The sequence below is a fragment of the Diospyros lotus genome, chromosome 1 (genome assembly GCF_014633365.1).
Source record: "Diospyros lotus cultivar Yz01 chromosome 1, ASM1463336v1, whole genome shotgun sequence".
Taxonomy (NCBI): Eukaryota; Viridiplantae; Streptophyta; class Magnoliopsida; order Ericales; family Ebenaceae; genus Diospyros; species Diospyros lotus.
Window position 1 is genome coordinate 53511754 of NC_068338.1, and position 18254 is coordinate 53530007.

The 18254-nt window shown below is 34.9% G+C and overlaps 2 protein-coding genes across 5 annotated transcripts; one reads left to right on the forward strand and one right to left on the reverse strand.

Annotated features, from left to right (window-relative positions):
• The first annotated feature begins 1747 nt into the window (after positions 1 to 1747).
• LOC127793963 (protein TIC 20-II, chloroplastic) lies at positions 1748 to 2742 on the forward strand. The gene has a single exon (XM_052324827.1). The coding sequence runs from the start codon at positions 1779 to 1781 to the stop codon at positions 2502 to 2504; it is 726 nt and encodes a 241-aa protein (XP_052180787.1). The 5' UTR covers positions 1748 to 1778; the 3' UTR covers positions 2505 to 2742.
• Positions 2743 to 8596: 5854 nt separating this feature from the next.
• Positions 8597 to 17153, reverse strand: LOC127787513 (uncharacterized). 4 transcript variants are annotated; one of them, XR_008020169.1, is made up of 11 exons: positions 16617 to 17153; positions 15574 to 15653; positions 15232 to 15385; positions 14774 to 14835; positions 13925 to 13987; positions 13568 to 13626; positions 13172 to 13253; positions 12817 to 12873; positions 10975 to 11018; positions 10620 to 10799; positions 10258 to 10482 (listed from the first exon to the last, which is right to left on the reverse strand). XR_008020169.1 is itself a non-coding variant. In XM_052315575.1 (10 exons), the coding sequence occupies exons 1-10, from the start codon at positions 17047 to 17049 to the stop codon at positions 9052 to 9054; spliced, it is 1242 nt and encodes a 413-aa protein (XP_052171535.1). In that variant the 5' UTR covers positions 17050 to 17153; the 3' UTR covers positions 8597 to 9051. The 4 variants fall into 4 exon arrangements, 1 of the variants encoding a protein (XP_052171535.1); XM_052315575.1 differs by lacking the exons at positions 10620 to 10799; positions 12817 to 12873 and adding an exon at positions 8597 to 9070 and having other exon boundaries at positions 10237 to 10482; XR_008020167.1 differs by lacking the exon at positions 12817 to 12873.
• Positions 17154 to 18254: the final 1101 nt, after the last annotated feature.

Consider the following 18254-nt stretch of genomic DNA (forward strand, 5'->3'; position numbering starts at 1 on the left):
GCTATTTTGGGCACTTAAAGTTTGACATTTTGTATTGATATTTTATATATTTATATTAATATAATACAGTATAATAAATTAATAAAGAGTGCCATCACAAATGTCGATTTTGATTATCTAAGCATTACCCTTCATTTTGTCCCCTATAAATGCTATTTTGGCACTTAAAAATTTGACATTTTGTATATTTGTATTGATATAACTTAATATAATATATTAATAAACAGTGTCACCACAATTGTTAAACTTAAGAGTATCTAGGCATTACCTTTTTTTTTGCCGTGAAAATACTACTTTGAGCACTTAAATTTAATATTTTGTATTGATATTTTATACATTTATATTAACATAATATAATATATTAATAAAAAGTGTAATCACAACTGTCCAACTTGAGTATCTAATCATTTTACACTTAAAATTGTGACAAAATATTCTTTAATAAATGAGAAATTGACCATATAATTATAATTAATAATCTTCAATAATTTTAGGATGAACTGGGGGGTTAAAGGGTAAATCAACAATTAATTTTTTTTATATTTCTTAAATCCTTCAGTTGGGACTGGTCCAGTCAATGGTTCAATCCATAGAGAATTGATTCGGCCATTGGAGAGAAGAGAAGATAAGACTTAGTTTGGCTATGCTTTTTTTAAAGAGCTGAAAAGTTGAATAGTATTTAAGTTGTATAATAGCATTTAAGTTGGTTAGTGTTTAAGTTGATAACGTGTTTGGATAATGTACTTTTAAGCTATTAGTGTAAAGTTATGTGTTTGGTTTGTAAAAATTGATAAATTATTAGAATTGAGCAAAAAAATTAAAATATACATGACACTGAATAATATAAATAAAATTTAAAAAATATAATTTTTTTTGAAAAAAATAAATTGATGTCCAATTACTAAAATACTTATAATTATATATTAATAAATTATAACAAATAAAAAATATATATAAAAATCTTCAATATATATGTTGAGATATTATATAAAATTATTTATTTTTAAATTTTATCAATACATATCAAGTATTTACCATTTAAATAAATATTAATACTTAAATTTATATTTGTTTCAAACAGTTAGAAATTTAATATATATTATAAAATTACAAGATTATAGATGATACAATAATTGATAATTAAATAAACTTAATAATTATAAATTTCAAAATTAGATAAGAGACACAGCAAGATTATACACAAAAATTTTATCAATACTTAAATTTATTTTTGGGCGGCGATGGAGGCTTGCGGCGATGGGCCCTGGGCGACGATGGGCGTTGGTGATGGTGACGATCTGCTAGTAGGGCGACGATGGAGGATTGCAACGATGGTAGCAAAGCGACGATGGCAGCAGGGTGGCACTGGGCGACGATCTGCTAGCAGGGCTGCTTGTGTGATGGCGGCTTGCGGTGATGGGGGCTTGCAGCGTTGGTGATGACGGCAATCTGCTAGGGAAGATAAGCACAGTGAAGTAAAGGAGAAGGTGACAGTAATAAGGCTCGGGAAGGTAAGGGATAGGGGTTGTAAATTTTGATATTATTGGAGGGTGAAATGGTCATTGATTTGGTCAACTCAAGAAACTCCAAAGAGTTTTCTTGCAAAAACGAATGGGTGATGGCTTTCCAAAAACGCTATTAGCTAGCATTTCAGTTCTATAGCGTTTAAGCTATTAATAACATCCAATTATATAAAAAAAATAAGCCTCACAGCTTATACGCTAAATAAATAGCTTAAAATCGGTCAAACCGCGTTGCCAAACTAGCGCTAATTCTTAATGGCGTCCTCATCGTCGTCGGCAGCCGCAGCGCCTCTTCTCCGCCTCTCTCTCCCAACGAGAAAACCCTACTTCCCTCCTTCCGCCGCCGCCAATAACGGTAATTGTATCAGATTCCGGCGGTGGCTACCTCCACCTTACTCGCTCACTTCATCGACCATCAGAATCTCGCTGCCGCCCCGAGCTAGAAGAGCGGAAGCTAGAAGACCAGGGGGAATCGTTTCTCCCACCGCCTCCTATAACGCCGGCGGCGGCAGCCCCACTCCGGCCACGGACCGCATTATATCGGCGGTGGCTTACTTCCTGCCGTTCTTCAATGGTCTCCAGTACGGCCGCTTCCTCTTCGCCCAGTATCCCCAAACCCTAGGCGCCGCCTTCGAGCCATTGCTGCCTCTCCTCAGCCTGTACCGTTCCGTGCCCTACGCCAGCTTCGTGGCCTTCTTCGCTCTCTACCTCGGCGTTGTCAGGAACCCTAGTTTCAGCCGCTATGTCAGGTTCAACTCAATGCAGGCCGTGGTGCTTGACGTTCTCCTGGTTCTCCCCCTCCTCTTCCTTCGCATTTTCAGCCCTGGCAGGTCCCGCATCGCCTTCGGGCTCACGGTGATGGCTCACAATGCTATTTTTGTCTTCACTGTGCTCTGCTTTATCTATAGCTTGGTTTACAGTATCCTGGGTCGGACTCCTTACCTGCCCTTCGTGGCTGAAGCTGCCGGTAGACAATTGTGATTATCTTGCCTTGCTTTGGGGGGGCTGCTACTGTTTTATTTGATCTGTTGTAGTTAAGTGTTTTTGAATATGAAGGGGCTTGAGCATTTGGATACTTCAAAGACCCATCAGTTCTATTACTTGCAGTTGATTTTCTTCCTTTCCCAATTTACTTTACCAAGCGTTAAGCTTCCTCCCGTCTGTCTTTTTTGTTATCATTATCTTTTTAAAGAAAGGGGTGTGAAGGTTTTTGTGGTTCTTTTATATTCGTGCAACAATGTGTCATTGCCTCTTTGCTGAATTCATGAACACGTTGCAGACAAGAAGAAAGAAAAAATACAAAAAAAAAGGAGGTGGGGGAATGAGAAAGGAAACTTTCCAATAAGAATACAACCACGGAGTTGGATTTTTCTTTCTTCAGATGGTTTTGGAATTGACTGTTTTGCCAAATTGGGAAACAGTTCTTTCAGTAGGCAGTTTTTGTCCCATAATCTGATGGTAGGCGGCAAAATTACAACTTGCTCTTAGAATGCAGCAGCAAGTGTTGTTCTCAAGCTAGCGGACAGTGAATATATCCCATGCGATGTAAGTTCTTCTGGATCTTCTTAACAGCATTCATGATGCTTCATTAGTTTGTTTGAGTTTCTACAAAACTGCAAGTATTAATGTGTCCGGTTATCAAATGTCTATCTGTTTATATGATAAAATTATGTTACTATTATTCTCCTATTGTCTGGTGCTGCTTTCCACGTTAAGCCAACAACAACAACATATCCAGCCTTTATCCCACTATGTGGGGTCGGCTACATGAATTTTAGACTTTCATGTATTTCTGTCTTTTGTCATATCCTCATTTAGATTTATATATTTCATATCAAATTTTAATGTCTCTCTCAAAGTCTTCTTGGGTCTACCTCTATCTCTTTTTGTGACTAATTGTTCCATTTCATCAACTCTCCTCACAGGAGCGTCTCTTAGTCTCCTTCTCACATGACCAAACCATCTTAGTCTAGTCTCTCTCATCTTCTCCTCAATTGGTACTACTCCTACCTTATTACGAATAACTTCATTTCTAATTTTATCCTTTCTTGTATGTTCGCACATCCATCTTAACATTTTCATCTCCGCTACACTCGTCTTTTGCTCATGCTGGTATTTGACTGCCCAACATTCTGAGCCATACAGCAAGACTGGTCTTATAGCTGTCCTATAAAATTTTCCTTTCAATTTTAATTGGATTTTACCATCACATAACACCCTCGATGCATTTCTCCATTTTAGCCAACCTGCCTTAATTCTATGTGCAACATCCTCGTGGATTTCTCCATCTTTTTGAATCACTGATCCCAAATATCGAAAATGGTCTTTTCTTTGTAAGATTTGGTCTTCTAATTTTATTATAACATCATCCACTCTTACATTTTTACTAAATTTGCATTCCATATATTCTGTTTTCTTTCTACTTAATTTAAATCCCTTAGATTCTAAATTATTTCTCCACAACTCAAGCTTAGTGTTCACTCATTCTTTTGTTTCATCCACCAACATTATGTCGTCTGCAAATAGCATATACCATGGCATATCTGTCTGAATATCTTTAGTGAGTTCATCCATTACTAGGGCAAATAAGTATGGACTTAGTGCAGAACCTTGATGCAGTCATATTGTAGTTGTAAATGGTTCAGTATCCCCTCTGCATGTTCTGACCCTTGTCTCTACACCATGATACATGTCCTTAAGGGCTTGTATATAGGCTATTTTGACTCATTTCATCTCTAAAACCCTCCATAATACTTCTCTAGGGACCCTATCATAGGCCTTTTCTAGATCTATAAACACCATATATAGTTCCTTCTGATGATCTCGATACATTTCCATTAGACGCCTCAGTAAATATATAGCTTCCATTGTTGACCTACCAGGCATGAAACCAAACTGATTTTCTGACACCTTTGTTTCCTTTCTAAGCCTCTACTCTATTACTCTCTCTTAGAGTTTCATGGTATGACTCATTAACTTAATTCCTCTATAATTTTCACAGTTTTGAACATCTCATTTGTTCTTGTATATAGGAACTAAAATACTCTTGCTTCACTCATTTGGCATCTTTTTTTATTTAAGGATGGCGTTAAATAGTTACGTTAGCCAGGAGATGCCCTCTTCTCCCATGCATTTCCATGCTTCTATTGGTATATTATCTGGTCCCACTGCCTTATGATTTTTCATCTTTTTTAATGCTTGCCTTATTTCATTTGAACTTATGCGTCGATAGAATGTGTAGCTCACATTCCTTTCGGAGTTACTAAGATGTCCCAACCTAACTCTTGTGTCACCACCATCATTGAATAATTTTGTGAAATACTTCTTCCATCTCTCCTTAATCGCTCCCTCATTTACTAAAACATTTTGATTGTCATCTTTTATGCATTTCACTTGATTTAAATCCCGTGTTTTTCTTTCTCTTGCTTTAGCTAATTTATATATATCCCTTTCTCCATCTTTTGTATCAAGTCGTTTATATAGATTCTCATATGCTTTTGATCTTGCTTCACTAACAGCTCTTTTTGCTGCCTTTTTTGCTTCTTTATAATTTTTTTGATTTTCTTCATTGTTGCATTGATATACCACCTTATAGCAAGTTTTCTTATTTTTAATTTTCAATTGTACCTCTTCATTCCACCATCAAGACTGCTTAAAGTTAGGGGCTCTACCATTTGTCTCTCCAAGGACTACCTTTGTCGTGCTTCTCAGAGCATTAGTCATTTCTTTCCACATTTGGTTTGTCTATCTTTCTCCATTCCATTCCCTTCTACCCCTTAATTTTTCTTTGAAGATTAGTTGTTTCTCCCCTTTTAAATTCCACCACCTGATTCTTGGATTTTGTTTTATATGATTTTTTCTCTTCCAATTTCTTACTTGGATGTCAAGTACTAGAAGTCTATGTTGAGTAGTCAAACACTTTCCCGGTATCACCTTACAATTCCTACAACATAACCGATCCTCTTGTCTCATGAAGAAGTAATCTATTTGGGTGCTTGAGGTGATATTTTTATATGTGATTTAGTGTTCGTCCCGTTTTTTGAACCTAGTATTGGTTATAATGAGCCCATATGCCATAGCAAAATCTAGGATAGATTTACCCTCATTATTAATTTCCCCAAATCCATACCTTCCATGTACCTCTCTATATCCGTTTCCGTCTCTACCCACGTGCCCATTTAAGTCACCTCTTATAATCACTTTCTCTCCTTTTGGTATCATTTGTATGAGTCCCTCTAGATCCTCCCAGAATTTTGCTTTTATCTCATCACCTAACCCCGCTTGTGGTGCATATGTACTAAAGATATTCATAGTCATTCTTCCTAGACTAATCTTCACCATAATAATCTTATCCCCTATTCTCTTTACATCCACTACCTCATCTATTAAGCTTTTATCCATAATAATTCCCATTCCATTTTTCGCTCGATCAGTTCCTGTGTACCATATTTTATATCCAGCTTCTGATAAAGTTTTTACTTTTTTCCCTACCTATCTCGTCTCTTGAAGGCACATAATATTAATTTTTCTCCTAATCATCACATCCACCACTTCATGAAATTGTCCATTTAGAGAATCCTAATATTTCTTGAAATTCATGTTGTCCACCAATTGCTGCCATAATCTATGTTTCTGCAGCACAATGTCACTACTCACTACATATGATGACTTGCACCATCTACATATTTTTCATGAGCAAGATGAGCTGATACTTGGCTGGAATAAGCTCTTTGGTCTCTGTATAATAGATAGTACTATCCAAACATAAAAGAATGTGTCTACACATAATAGCAATACATCAAGCCTCAAATCTTACTAGGTGTGGCCAGCTACCTAAATTTCTACCTCATCAATCATCTTTATTTATGATTTTATCTTTTGTAAGGCTTTAAATTTTATATCATACCATAAGAGTTTTCACCAAGTGTTTTTTTGGTCTTTACCTCTTTTGCTAGAGAATGTTTCATTTCATCAAGTTTTCTCACATGAATCTCTATTGGTCTTCTGTTTATATGACCAATCTATCTTAATTGTCTATCACACATCTTATCTTCAATTGAGTCACCTTGACCTTGTTGTGAATAACCGTGCTTTGAATTTTGTCTTTTCTTGTGTAGTCCATTGTTTTGTTGTTTTCTTCTTGTTGAGGTGTCAGTCTTCCACGTTGAAAAGTTTGGATGGCTATGCTAATAACAACCTGTGAACCTCTCCCTAAAAGTGGACGGTTTCTCATGGTATTAGTTTGGATGCTAATAGTATCTTGTGTGGCAACCTCATCTGTGCATCCTCTTCGTTTTTAGTTACTTAAAACTAAAGAAGTGCAAAAAAGAATTGAACTCGAAATAAAAATTCTCTTCTATATGTGGGATACAATTAGAGTTTGCCTTGTTTGACATTCATACGCACACAACTATACATGTATCTACCTATAGCCAATATAAGTTCACACATTTAGTTTATCAAAATGTACACCACATATTCACTATGCGAACACTTCTATTGCTATTTGTATTAGAAGATAATAGTAGTACTCTCTTTTCTTTCTTTCTTTTATCCCTTTAAATTTTTTGGTCTGCTATTTTCACATGAATATACCGCATAAAATTTGAGAATTCAATTCTGTGCTTTTAAAAGTTTAGGGGATCTTTTTTGTTGTTTCCTTTTTCTTTTTAATGTTGGTCAAACCCATATTTTTGCTTATGTATTTTTACATTTTTCTTATGTGAGTTCGAACTTTTCGTTGTTTCAATTACACTCGTGGACTTGCATTTTCAAGTCAATTTAATTCGTATATTTTAGTATTTTTTTCGTATGGTAACTTAAATTTTTCGTTATTTCAATTACACTTATGCATTTACATTTTTGAGTTATTTTAACTTATATTTTGATATGTTAAAAGAAAAAGTAAAGTGAAATTAGTGAATTTAATTTATTTTTTTTACACATCATATAGAGATTAAATTAATTAAAAAATACAGATATATGATTGAAATCAAAACAACAAAGACTTCGAGTTGTCACCCAAAAAAAATTAAAAGTATAGAAGTTAAATTAACTATAAAATATAGATTTATGGGTGTAATTAAAATAATGAAAAGTTTGATTGATCGCACAAAAAATAAACGTTAAAAGGAGAAAGGCAAAACTATAGATTTAGCTTATGTATGATAAGCGGAGCGTGCGGCCAGAGCCAAGTTTGAGCGACAGGTCTGAAGCAGGGTCATATTTAACTCATCTGGCTTGGCGTTCGCTGATCCTGAGTGCTGGAGAAGGCAGATGTCTATGTCGTGGACACGGGGTTGTGGCCAGTGAAGTACTCAAGGGAAGACTAACCGTGAGGTTACCAGAAGCTGAGATAATTGAAGTCAGTTTTACATTTTTACAGAGTTAGTTCCATATCATATTCTAACCATATTTAAGGCCATTTTTGTGCCTGATACTTCTGCTTTATAAGAATCAATAAAAAATCGTAATTGTGTCGCCATGCATAACGATGTCATTTAAACATTTAAAAAATCAAACTTCTAAATTACACCTCAAGCCAAATTAATTTCCAGCCTAATCTACAACCACTGGTTGAACTGACAATAGACCGTTGATTCAACTAGCGTAAGTTTATATTTTTTATTTTGTATTTTTATTTTTTATATAATTATTTAATTACATTCATGTATTTATATTTTAATATTTTTTTGTGACAACTTAAATTTTTTATTATCTTGATTATATTTTTATATTTATATTTTTAAGTTAATTTAATTTATATACTAAAAAAGTGTAAGAAATAAAAAATTAACTCATCTCATTTTTATCTCTTATGAGAATTAAATTGATTAAAAAAATACGAGTATAAGAATGTAAAATTTTAATTATTATAAAAAATTAAAATAATTTAAAAATATATATTCAATCATCATATAATTAAAATAACAAAAAAATTAAATTATTATATAAAATATAAAAATTAAATTAATTCAAATATATAATTAAAATAATAAAAAAATTAAATAAACACGCAAAAAAATAACTGCAGAACGAAAATACAAAAATAAAATATGAGGTTGGCCGTAGAATTGAGAACGTCCGAAGGATGTCAGAAATTATTGCATTTTCAGGGGGCCATTCTGACCTACATCAAGAATAAGAAACTTTTTACCAATTCACCAGTTTGTTTACTTTAGAAGCAATCCTGATGCTGTTGCTACGAGAATACATGCAACTAAAAATAAATTATACAAAAGGACCAAAAAAAAACACAAAGTTAGCAGCAAAGTCATGTATATTCAAAGTCAAGAGCAGAGCGTACCCCCCCCCCCCCCCCACCTATCAAGACACCCGGTCATAAATGTCTAGCAAGCAATTTCCTCTCCATTACAGAAAGAAAGCCATCCATATCTAAGATTTAAAACTACGACAGATCTCTCAAGCAACACCAACAATATTGATATATCTCCTCTTTCATAGCTTCTAGGGCTCCCCCCTCCCACCAGAACATTCCCAGTTCACGATCCAGCTGCAGTTCTCAGCTTTAATACCGATCATAACGCCTGGCAAAAGAGAAGCAAATTTTCATCATCCATTTTTATCAGGATTGGTTTGGAAACATGATCCTACCCTGCCATGTGTATATGAGAACCTACCCTGATATAAACCTTGAAATATCAGAATTTGCAAGTTTACGTGTTTGTTTAAATAAGCATATCAGTTTATTTTTCTAAATGCAAGATATTGAAAGTTCAAAATACCATGATAACACCCTAATAATATACAACATGATTAATAAGGTCCTCATTGCCAGACGGTCCAAAGATGAAAACTGATGTTTTACTGGTATGATAAGAAAACGAGTTTAACACCAACTAATTTTTAACAAACATCAACTCATCAAGCAGATGAAACCATAGCTATTCTAACATAACTCATATTTCCAGAATAAAAAAAAAATATGAGCTCAACAATTAAAGCCCAGGGAGAGAGGCAGAGATGATAAGTGTCTTGAGTTGTTTCTAGGATAACAACGGTATTCAAATGCTACATCAAGCAGTGCAAGTTCTCAATGAAAATACTTCTAGCCAATAACAACATACAAAACCTTTATCCCACACTATGTGCCCTATATTAATTCTGGCTTTTCATTTTTTGCTATCTATAGCCTTGTTTTCTATAAGGCCTATTATAATTAATATCAATCCTACATGTCTCCTACCAAATACTTCTTGATAACAAATTCAAAAAATAAAAATAATAATAAAGCAAAGTAACTTCAAGCAGCTGCCTCAGATATTGAAACAAGGGGATTTTGTTGGAAATATTCCTATATTGCTATTCTTTGCTTGTGTTTAAACATCATTAAGTTTCTGAGCATAGGGTTCAACTTAAATGTCCAAAAATAGAAACTCAAAAACTTGTTTGTCAATGTTTCTCTGGTTAGTTATTCACTGCAACTTTCTTTGAAAGAAAAAAAAAACAAAAGAATAAAAGCCATCAGCTGAGTCCTCCAAACTCACCTTCAGACTACTCCCACACAAGCAAAGCTGAAGGACTAACAATGTAGTTCTTCAATAAAAAATAAAAATAAATCAAAACAGTGATCAGCTAAATTAGGTCCATGTAACTTTTTGTATCTTTTTCATATATGAAGAATAAGGTTAAATTGGATAGACAATTCAAATGCAAGATGTTTACAACAGAATTTACAATAGAACAGAAGTACCTGTGGCGATCATAGTCCCTGTGGCGTTCCTTTGACCGTGATCGCGACCGCCGGCGACTCCTTGAATCATAGCTACGCCGATCTCTTTCTCTTTCCCGCTCTCGATCATATCCATGATCACGATCATAATGTCTATTATCACGATCTCTGCTCCTGCGATCATAATCCCTCCCTCGTTCACGATTATCGCCATGGTCCCGATCCTTGCTTACCTCCCTATCATGCTCCCGGCTTCGCTCTTTTGATCTGCACAAGAAAAGAATTATCATAGGACTCCAAACATAAAATTCTGACGTCAACATAATAGGACACTCCATTCGAAAAGTCAATTATAATAGAAAAGTAATACAAGAAACAACATATCAACTTGAATCAAGCCTTACTGTCATTAAGCGAGTTTGGCCTCACCAATAATTTTCATCAGTCATATATTCTATAAAGGCCCTTATAACTCATTATACCACCAAGCTTTTCTTGATCTTCGTCTACCTTTTCTGCTAAGGACTTGTTCCATTCCATCCACTTTCTTCATCGGAGCCTCTATTGTGTCCCATCCATCTTATCTTCAATAGAAGTCACTCTACCATCACTCTAACCTTATTATGAATAACCTCATTTTTTATTTTTTTATCATGTCTTGTATAGCCTCACATCCATCATAACATTCTCAAAAATGAAATATGAGGGGAAAAAAGAAGGGAACAAGGAAAATGGAATCAGAAAATTTGTCAAGCATACCTTCTCTCATCTTCATATGCTTTCCTTTTCTTGTTTCTCTCTTCCTGACAAATAATATAAGAAGTGGTATTGAGAAGCCAGTGAAACAGTGTGCACTTCACCAACTAGACATATTAACTGAGAGAAGCTACTAAACTAGCATTTTAGCCATTTGCTGCTACAAGCTTGATGTCCATAAGAACAACTTACATGAGTCCGTCGAATTCCAGCCAAAAAATCACCCCAACAATGCATATAAAACACACAAGTTAACTGCATTCATTTTCTTCTTTAACAAGTTCAAACACAATATCTTCCGGAACAAAAAATAAAAAATGACACGAACAAGACCATGACGGCAAAGTTGTGTTCATATTCAAGTGCAAGGCAGATTTCTTCCACTTAACAGTTATAGTCAAGTTGCCATATCAACTTTTCAGCAATTCTATGGCCACAACAAGAAAATGATAAGCTGAAAGGACGTAGTGTAACACAATGAAAGTGAGTAAAATAGAATTACCTGCATTGCAAAATGTTGAAGGGGCATTAACATCAGGAAGAAAATCAACAATAACTGAATTTATTTACCACTTAACTAGCATAAAATAATAAATTGCACGCAATCGGGACCATTTAAAATCCAAAAAAAAAGGACAATACCACCCTTAGAAGTGAGAATTCAGTAGACAGAGAAATGAATCAAATCCATTTGTGGAATATGGATGAAATAAGTAAATGAACTCCAAGAAAACAGTATGCAAGAATAAAATTTCCATGCTACTATGGTCTCGATGGACCTTTATTAGCCAATGAAACACATTTCTGCATTAAGAAAATTCTATAAGTTGCATGACAAAACAAGGCCCAAACCAGAAGTAAGATAAATTTGGTGTTCTTTTGTTTTCTTTCTGACATGCAAGCATGCAGAGATATGCACATGTGAGGTGTGAATGCAAATGCGTACACACACACACACACACACTAGTCAACAAGTTATTAGGTAACAATTAACAGCAATTAGAGAATTCACACACAACACAAAACTGATTACAGCATTCTTAATGAAAAGCTCATGAGACATCAAGAGTAGAAAGTAAGCAAACCAAGCCATGCATATGTTTGTTCAAGCTCACTCAATAACGAAGGATGAGACCCAATCACTGCTTTGATGTTTAGCAAATTCAGAGCTTAAGCTGCAATTTCCCATTAGATGATTGAGCTGGGGCTATTTCAACTTAGCTTGTTTGCTTCAGAGTAAAGAACACAAGGTTGAAGAGGGATCCTGGATTGTCTGATTAGAAACCACCCTTACGAGTCAATGAAGCTCGTGGAGTTTCAGAACATTCCAAAGAAACAAATATTGAGCATCATTATTATAATGAAAAATTTTCTAGCAAATTTGACAAAAGCTGTCGAACATTAACAAATCTATAGAAAAGCATTTCATAGGAAATTTAAAGCCATGTAATAAGTTGAATTCACAAAAAACACAGCACCAGACTGCTCAAGCTCCATACCTTTGCCACACATGCTACAAAGACTTACAAAACCAAGCTTGAACAAATTTGTTCTAGTCCGCTCATTACAAGCCCACTTTGAATTAGTTTCCAAAAGCATGTGGATAAACCTTTTAACACAAACCAGATTAAGCATGCTTTTCCCTTTCCTAATAATTCAATACAAATAACAGGTTCTTTTGAACTATTTGATGGTGTCAAAAATATTGAAGGTCAATTAAAAGACAAATATAGCAGCCAAACAGACTTCACCTTTCTCTTTAAGACGAACCCCGCTATAAATCCATATCCACATAAAGATGGTTAAAATAGCAAAAATACTCCTCTGAAGTTAAGAAAAACTCACAGATGCATATTTAACTGAGAACCTCTAGAGAAGAAAGTGAAACATTTATACCAGCACCTGAATCAACATATTCAGAGAACTTGAGTATGTATCAAATACACAGTAGTTAAACAAACATTCAATGTCCCATGCAACCACAGTATTTCATATAATATTATTCTGGAAGATATCATGCAGGAAACACAATTCTAGATTCAAGGAAATAGACAAAAAGAGAAAACCAGCACATGCCATAAGAAAAACAAATTTTAGAAGGTACCAGACTATTTATTATAATTACAGCTTGACAGCTCTTTCCTGTTAGAATAAAAAACCCCTAGAGGTCAATATATATGTATGTAATAGACAATCTTACCTGAAGCTCGGCCAACTTCTCACGGATTTGCATATAGCCCAAGTGAAGCTTTCCTCCAAAATGATCTGCTAAACGACGGTCACTGAAAACACACAAAACATTAGACTAACAATATATATACAGAGAGAAAAAGGATCTCAGAAATATAATATAGTTGCCCCATAAGTTTCTAGCTAACAATAGCACGATCTACAAAATAAAACAGAAAAAGACGCACATTATTTAGCTGGAAAAGTTTATCCTCGAAAAACTGGCCCCAAAAGCCTGCTGGCGACAAGGAGGTATAATCACCATATCAAAAGCTGTAGTACTTTAAACCCCAATTACTAATACTATGCCATGCTTAATAGCTATAAATCTTATTTTTTATTCTAGTTGTCAAAGAAAATAATTTACCTGTCATAAACACTCAAAAATGCTCCACAAATGTCACAAACACGAAGCTTCTGATCAGTCTGCAAAGATGCAGTTGCAAGATGAGAATTTATGTGAATATCATGTGCACCAAGTGTAATTTATAAATTCAAACTACTTCTAGACCAACTAGCAACCTAACCAAATAACTTAGCATGTCTCTATAGAATAGAAATGCAATGTTTTGAAGCCGCAAGTTATTTAACTTAAAAAACACATTGCTCCTGTTAGCCAAAAGCACACACACACACATTGGCGGGGCAAGTTATAAATACAAGGGTTTCACAGTCCAATAAGAATGAAAAATAGCTTAGAAGAAGCAAAAGGTCAAAAACTCACAATGCGGACATCAGCAGCAGTGTACTTGGATGAATCTACAACAGGTTCCGGCCTGGGGGCCAGCTGCAAAAATAACAAATATCTGAGCGAACCTCAAGCAGACAAATTTCTCAAATTCCATTTTTATTTTTAAGAAAAATGGAGAAAAAAAAAACACTCTATGGGAAACTCTGGGAAGACTCATAAAATCCTGGCATAAAAGTCTTGATTGGCATATATTTTGCAAAAACATCAATATTCACAAACTTCACCCGGAAAAAATGGGAAATTTATTACTACAAAAGAAGAATTACAGTACAAATTACATGTGTTAAGAGATATTTGTCAAGATTTTTTAAGTCAGTAACTTATGAATAAAATTTAGGGTAAATTTCACGCAGCACCTTTGAGGTTTAGTTAAAATCTAAAAGGCACTGATCAGACCTGTGTTTTTAAATTGACAAAGACCTCCCATGACTTTATTAAACTCGTTTCGCTCCCCCCCCCCCCCCCCCCGCGGTTAGTTTGCTGCATTAAAATTTTTGAAATGACCAAAGTACCCTAAAATACTCTCTTCCTCCTTTCTTCTCCCTCCCACTATACTGATGAATGTAACATCTCTCTTGCCAGATTCTTTGCCAGCATAATCCCTCTCCCTCTTCCTTTGCACAAGAATCCAACAGAGGTGGCTGGCCGCCACTATCTTTTTAATTTTATATATTATCTGTGTGTGTATATATATGATTATTATATACTAGAGGTGTAGTTATATATATATATATTTGATTTATATTTTTTTGTTAGTTTAATACATGTTTTGATTAATTAAGAAAAATTCTCAAAATTTCACAAAAACATAATATTGAATACCTTTTTAAGCGCCTCAGCCTCTTCCAGTGCTTTTTGGGCTTCATCAACCATTCCTTGCTCACCTAAAACATAATAAACATTGATAAGTTTATGTTTAGCCCATGAGTACAAATGAAACTCAAAAACAAGTTTGACCGCAAACATTATCACTTCATCTGATTGTGATTGAACATTTGCAATGGAAACTCTTTTACAACATAACCTATGCTTTTCAGTGCTAAGCTAAGCATGAACCGTTTCAAGTCACTTACAAGAACTCCTTTACCACTCAATCTTAGTTGAAACTCATGGCTGAATTCTACATTTGGGTGGCCACACTTAAGCATGTGTCAAAAGCAAAAATCACAATAGGCTTAGTGCCACAAAAAGCTTGTTCAAACATGATATGCTATAACAAGAAAGGAAAAAAAAAACAAGCAAAACATGATACATATTGTACACATTACTGATTTACATACCAAGATCTTCTGCTTTCTTTAGTTTTTCATTTATCATTTCTTGTGTTCGAGCATCAGGAGCAACAACAGGCAAAGGTGCCAATGGTGGCGGATTTGGAAGGGGCTGAGGTAAGGAAGCTCGATCTTTATTGAAGGCATCTAGAAGTAGCATTGACTGCCAAAGGAAAAAACATACCCATTTATACAAAATACAATAATTTTGCTGCTAGAGTACAAGAAACAAATAATAAATATGTGTTGCCTAGCATTTTTATCTAATCCATAGGGCAAGTAATGTAGAATTTAGAATAAGAATATAATTTAATAGTGATTAGAGTCATGTAAACAAAGAATCTCTTTCACCTGTTTGTCAGCTCTTTTTGTTCTGAGTTCTTCCACTATTTCTAAAGCCCGAATTTTCATATCCGTCTTGCCTTCAAGATCTGCAGATAAAGTTACCAAGTAATGTAAAACACCAATTATGAGAGAAGGAACACAATGGAATAGATAATCAACAGTACCAACCAACAAAAACGTCTCAGACATCAATGCCATTACTTGGAGAGATAACACAGGTAGAAGACACGACAAAATTTTAGGGCCCACTTGGTTGCACTTCCTTTAGTTTTCAATATTGAAAATAACAGAAAATGGCATTTTATCGCATGTTGTCCCTTTCTCAAAAATCGGCATTTCTGAAAACTTGCTCAAAAATGGAAAACACCAAAATGGGCACTATTTCCAAAACATTTTTATTTTGCTCCCCCCCACCCCACCCCCCCCCCCCCCCCCCAAAAAAAAAAAAAGATCTGCTGTTGTCACCCTTAGGTGGCCTACAAAGCAAAACTGAAAACCACACAAAATGACCAAATAACATATTATTCACAGTGGAACTTGAACACGAAAATTATGATAACAAAACTGAAGGTGTGAATGTGAAAACGCATCCACCTTAATCGGTTTGCCTGATCTTAACATGGATTGAATATGTGAAGAGAGAAAAATGAATTTCATTCTCTACTGACTCAACTAACTCTGCCTCGATATGTCTTCGGGTATAATATGTACATCATCGTATTAAACTGAACTAAATGTACTTCAGATTTCTTACAATTTTATTAACGAAACGGGGAGAGAGAGGGAGAGAGGGTTTCACGAATCGTGACTACAGATTGCTATTTCGCTTCCTATTTTTCCTCACATTTCTTCATGTAAAAAAAGCGTATAAGAAAGGAGAAGACAAGGTCCAGTTATTCTGGCACATACAACGTACGATACCTTCACCTTCAACCCCCAGCTTCTTTTTTCTTTTTTATGTTCATACAATATCACTTCAAAGCGGGGAAAAGAACGCACGATTCTAGCAACCAATAAAATAACATAACAAAACAAGAATGCGAAGTTACCATATTGATCAGCCTCTTTCAACTTCTCTCTGATCTGCTTGGACAACTCAATAGCTTCAGGCGTCTGGGTAACCTCAGAAACAGAGATGGCGATGGCAGCCTTGGCATCCTCGTCCTCGAGACGCTTAAGGGCTCTGGTGATTTTCCTATCGCACTCGACGATAAGCCGGTCGATGACATCCTCCAATTCCCTGTCGTAGTTGTCGAGACCCTTGGCTTTGGCTTCCTCGTACTCTTTCCTGAGCTGCAAAGAGTGAATCTTAGGGCATGGCCCCATATCCATCTTCGTCAACTGGAAGAGTTCATGAGGGCAGAGGCCAACCAAGAAAAGGCGGCACACCTCGCGATCGTAATACTTGCGATTCACTTCCTTCACGTCTCCGTTCCGGTTCGCGCCCATCAGCACGTCCAGCTGCTTCCGTATTGCATCCATCTCTCTCCCCTGCCTTCTCTCTCGCTCTCCTCTTCGACTGTGAAAGGTCTAGGGTTTTTGGAGAATTGGGGGAAATGTTTACCGTTCGAGCTGCTTTGGGCACATATGGCTATTTTAATTTGGCAGGAAACGGGACCGACTGTAATTTATAGATCGCGATTCGAATTTCTTTTACGCCCCTCAAGTTTCATGAATTTCTGGTTCCGTATGAAAATAGAAATGTATTTTGAGTAGATAAAGTATTATAATATCATTTTTTCCCAACTTAGTCAAAATAAACTGAAAAATAAGGGGTTATATGAAATATTTGTCAACTTATACTAGTTTATATGTCCATGTATTGTAATTTTTGAAGATTTAAAGAGTATCACAAGCAATTAGAGGAATTAGACTAAGCATTAGTTGTAATTTTTCACAAATAATAATAGTAAATAATCATCCAAATACACAAATTAGTTAAATCACAATAAGTTGGCATTCACATCAATAAGTTATAGATTCGATTCTATGCGCACACATCATAAAACTAAAATCTCTCATACATTTGCCATTTTATATATCATCCTTAAGTATTTGAACATCATTCTTAAGTATTTGAACATCATTATTTCGACATACTCCATTTCATATACTACGATATAAATCTTCACTAAACATGATATGCAATGAGAAGTTCGATAATTATATAATAATAATGTTTTCATAAAGATTGTCCCCGTCAACATTTACATCATTAATTCGTGTATATATCAATAATTATGATAAAAAAAAATTATTTTGTCAAAACAGTACATAAATGAGCTAAGAGATTACATAATATCAATGATCATTTGCAATAATGCCCATTTTTTCGACATGTTCATTAAATGTATTTGGTGGCAATCATTTCATTAATGAATCTACAATCATAAGATTAGTGCTAATGTATTCGATTGACAGTACTTATTTTTTAACTCGTTATTTAACGACAAAGTACTTCAATTCCATATGTTTAGCATATTTAGAGTACTTGTAATTATTTGAAAATAAGACTGCTGTGGAATCATTATAATAAAATTTCAATGGCTTGACAATACTGTTAACAATCATAAGTCATAAAATAAAGTTTCGTAACGAATTTTCTTGAACAATGGCCTCAAAGCATGCCACAAATTCGACTTCCATATTGGATGCAACAATGATAGACTACTTTGCACTTTTCCATT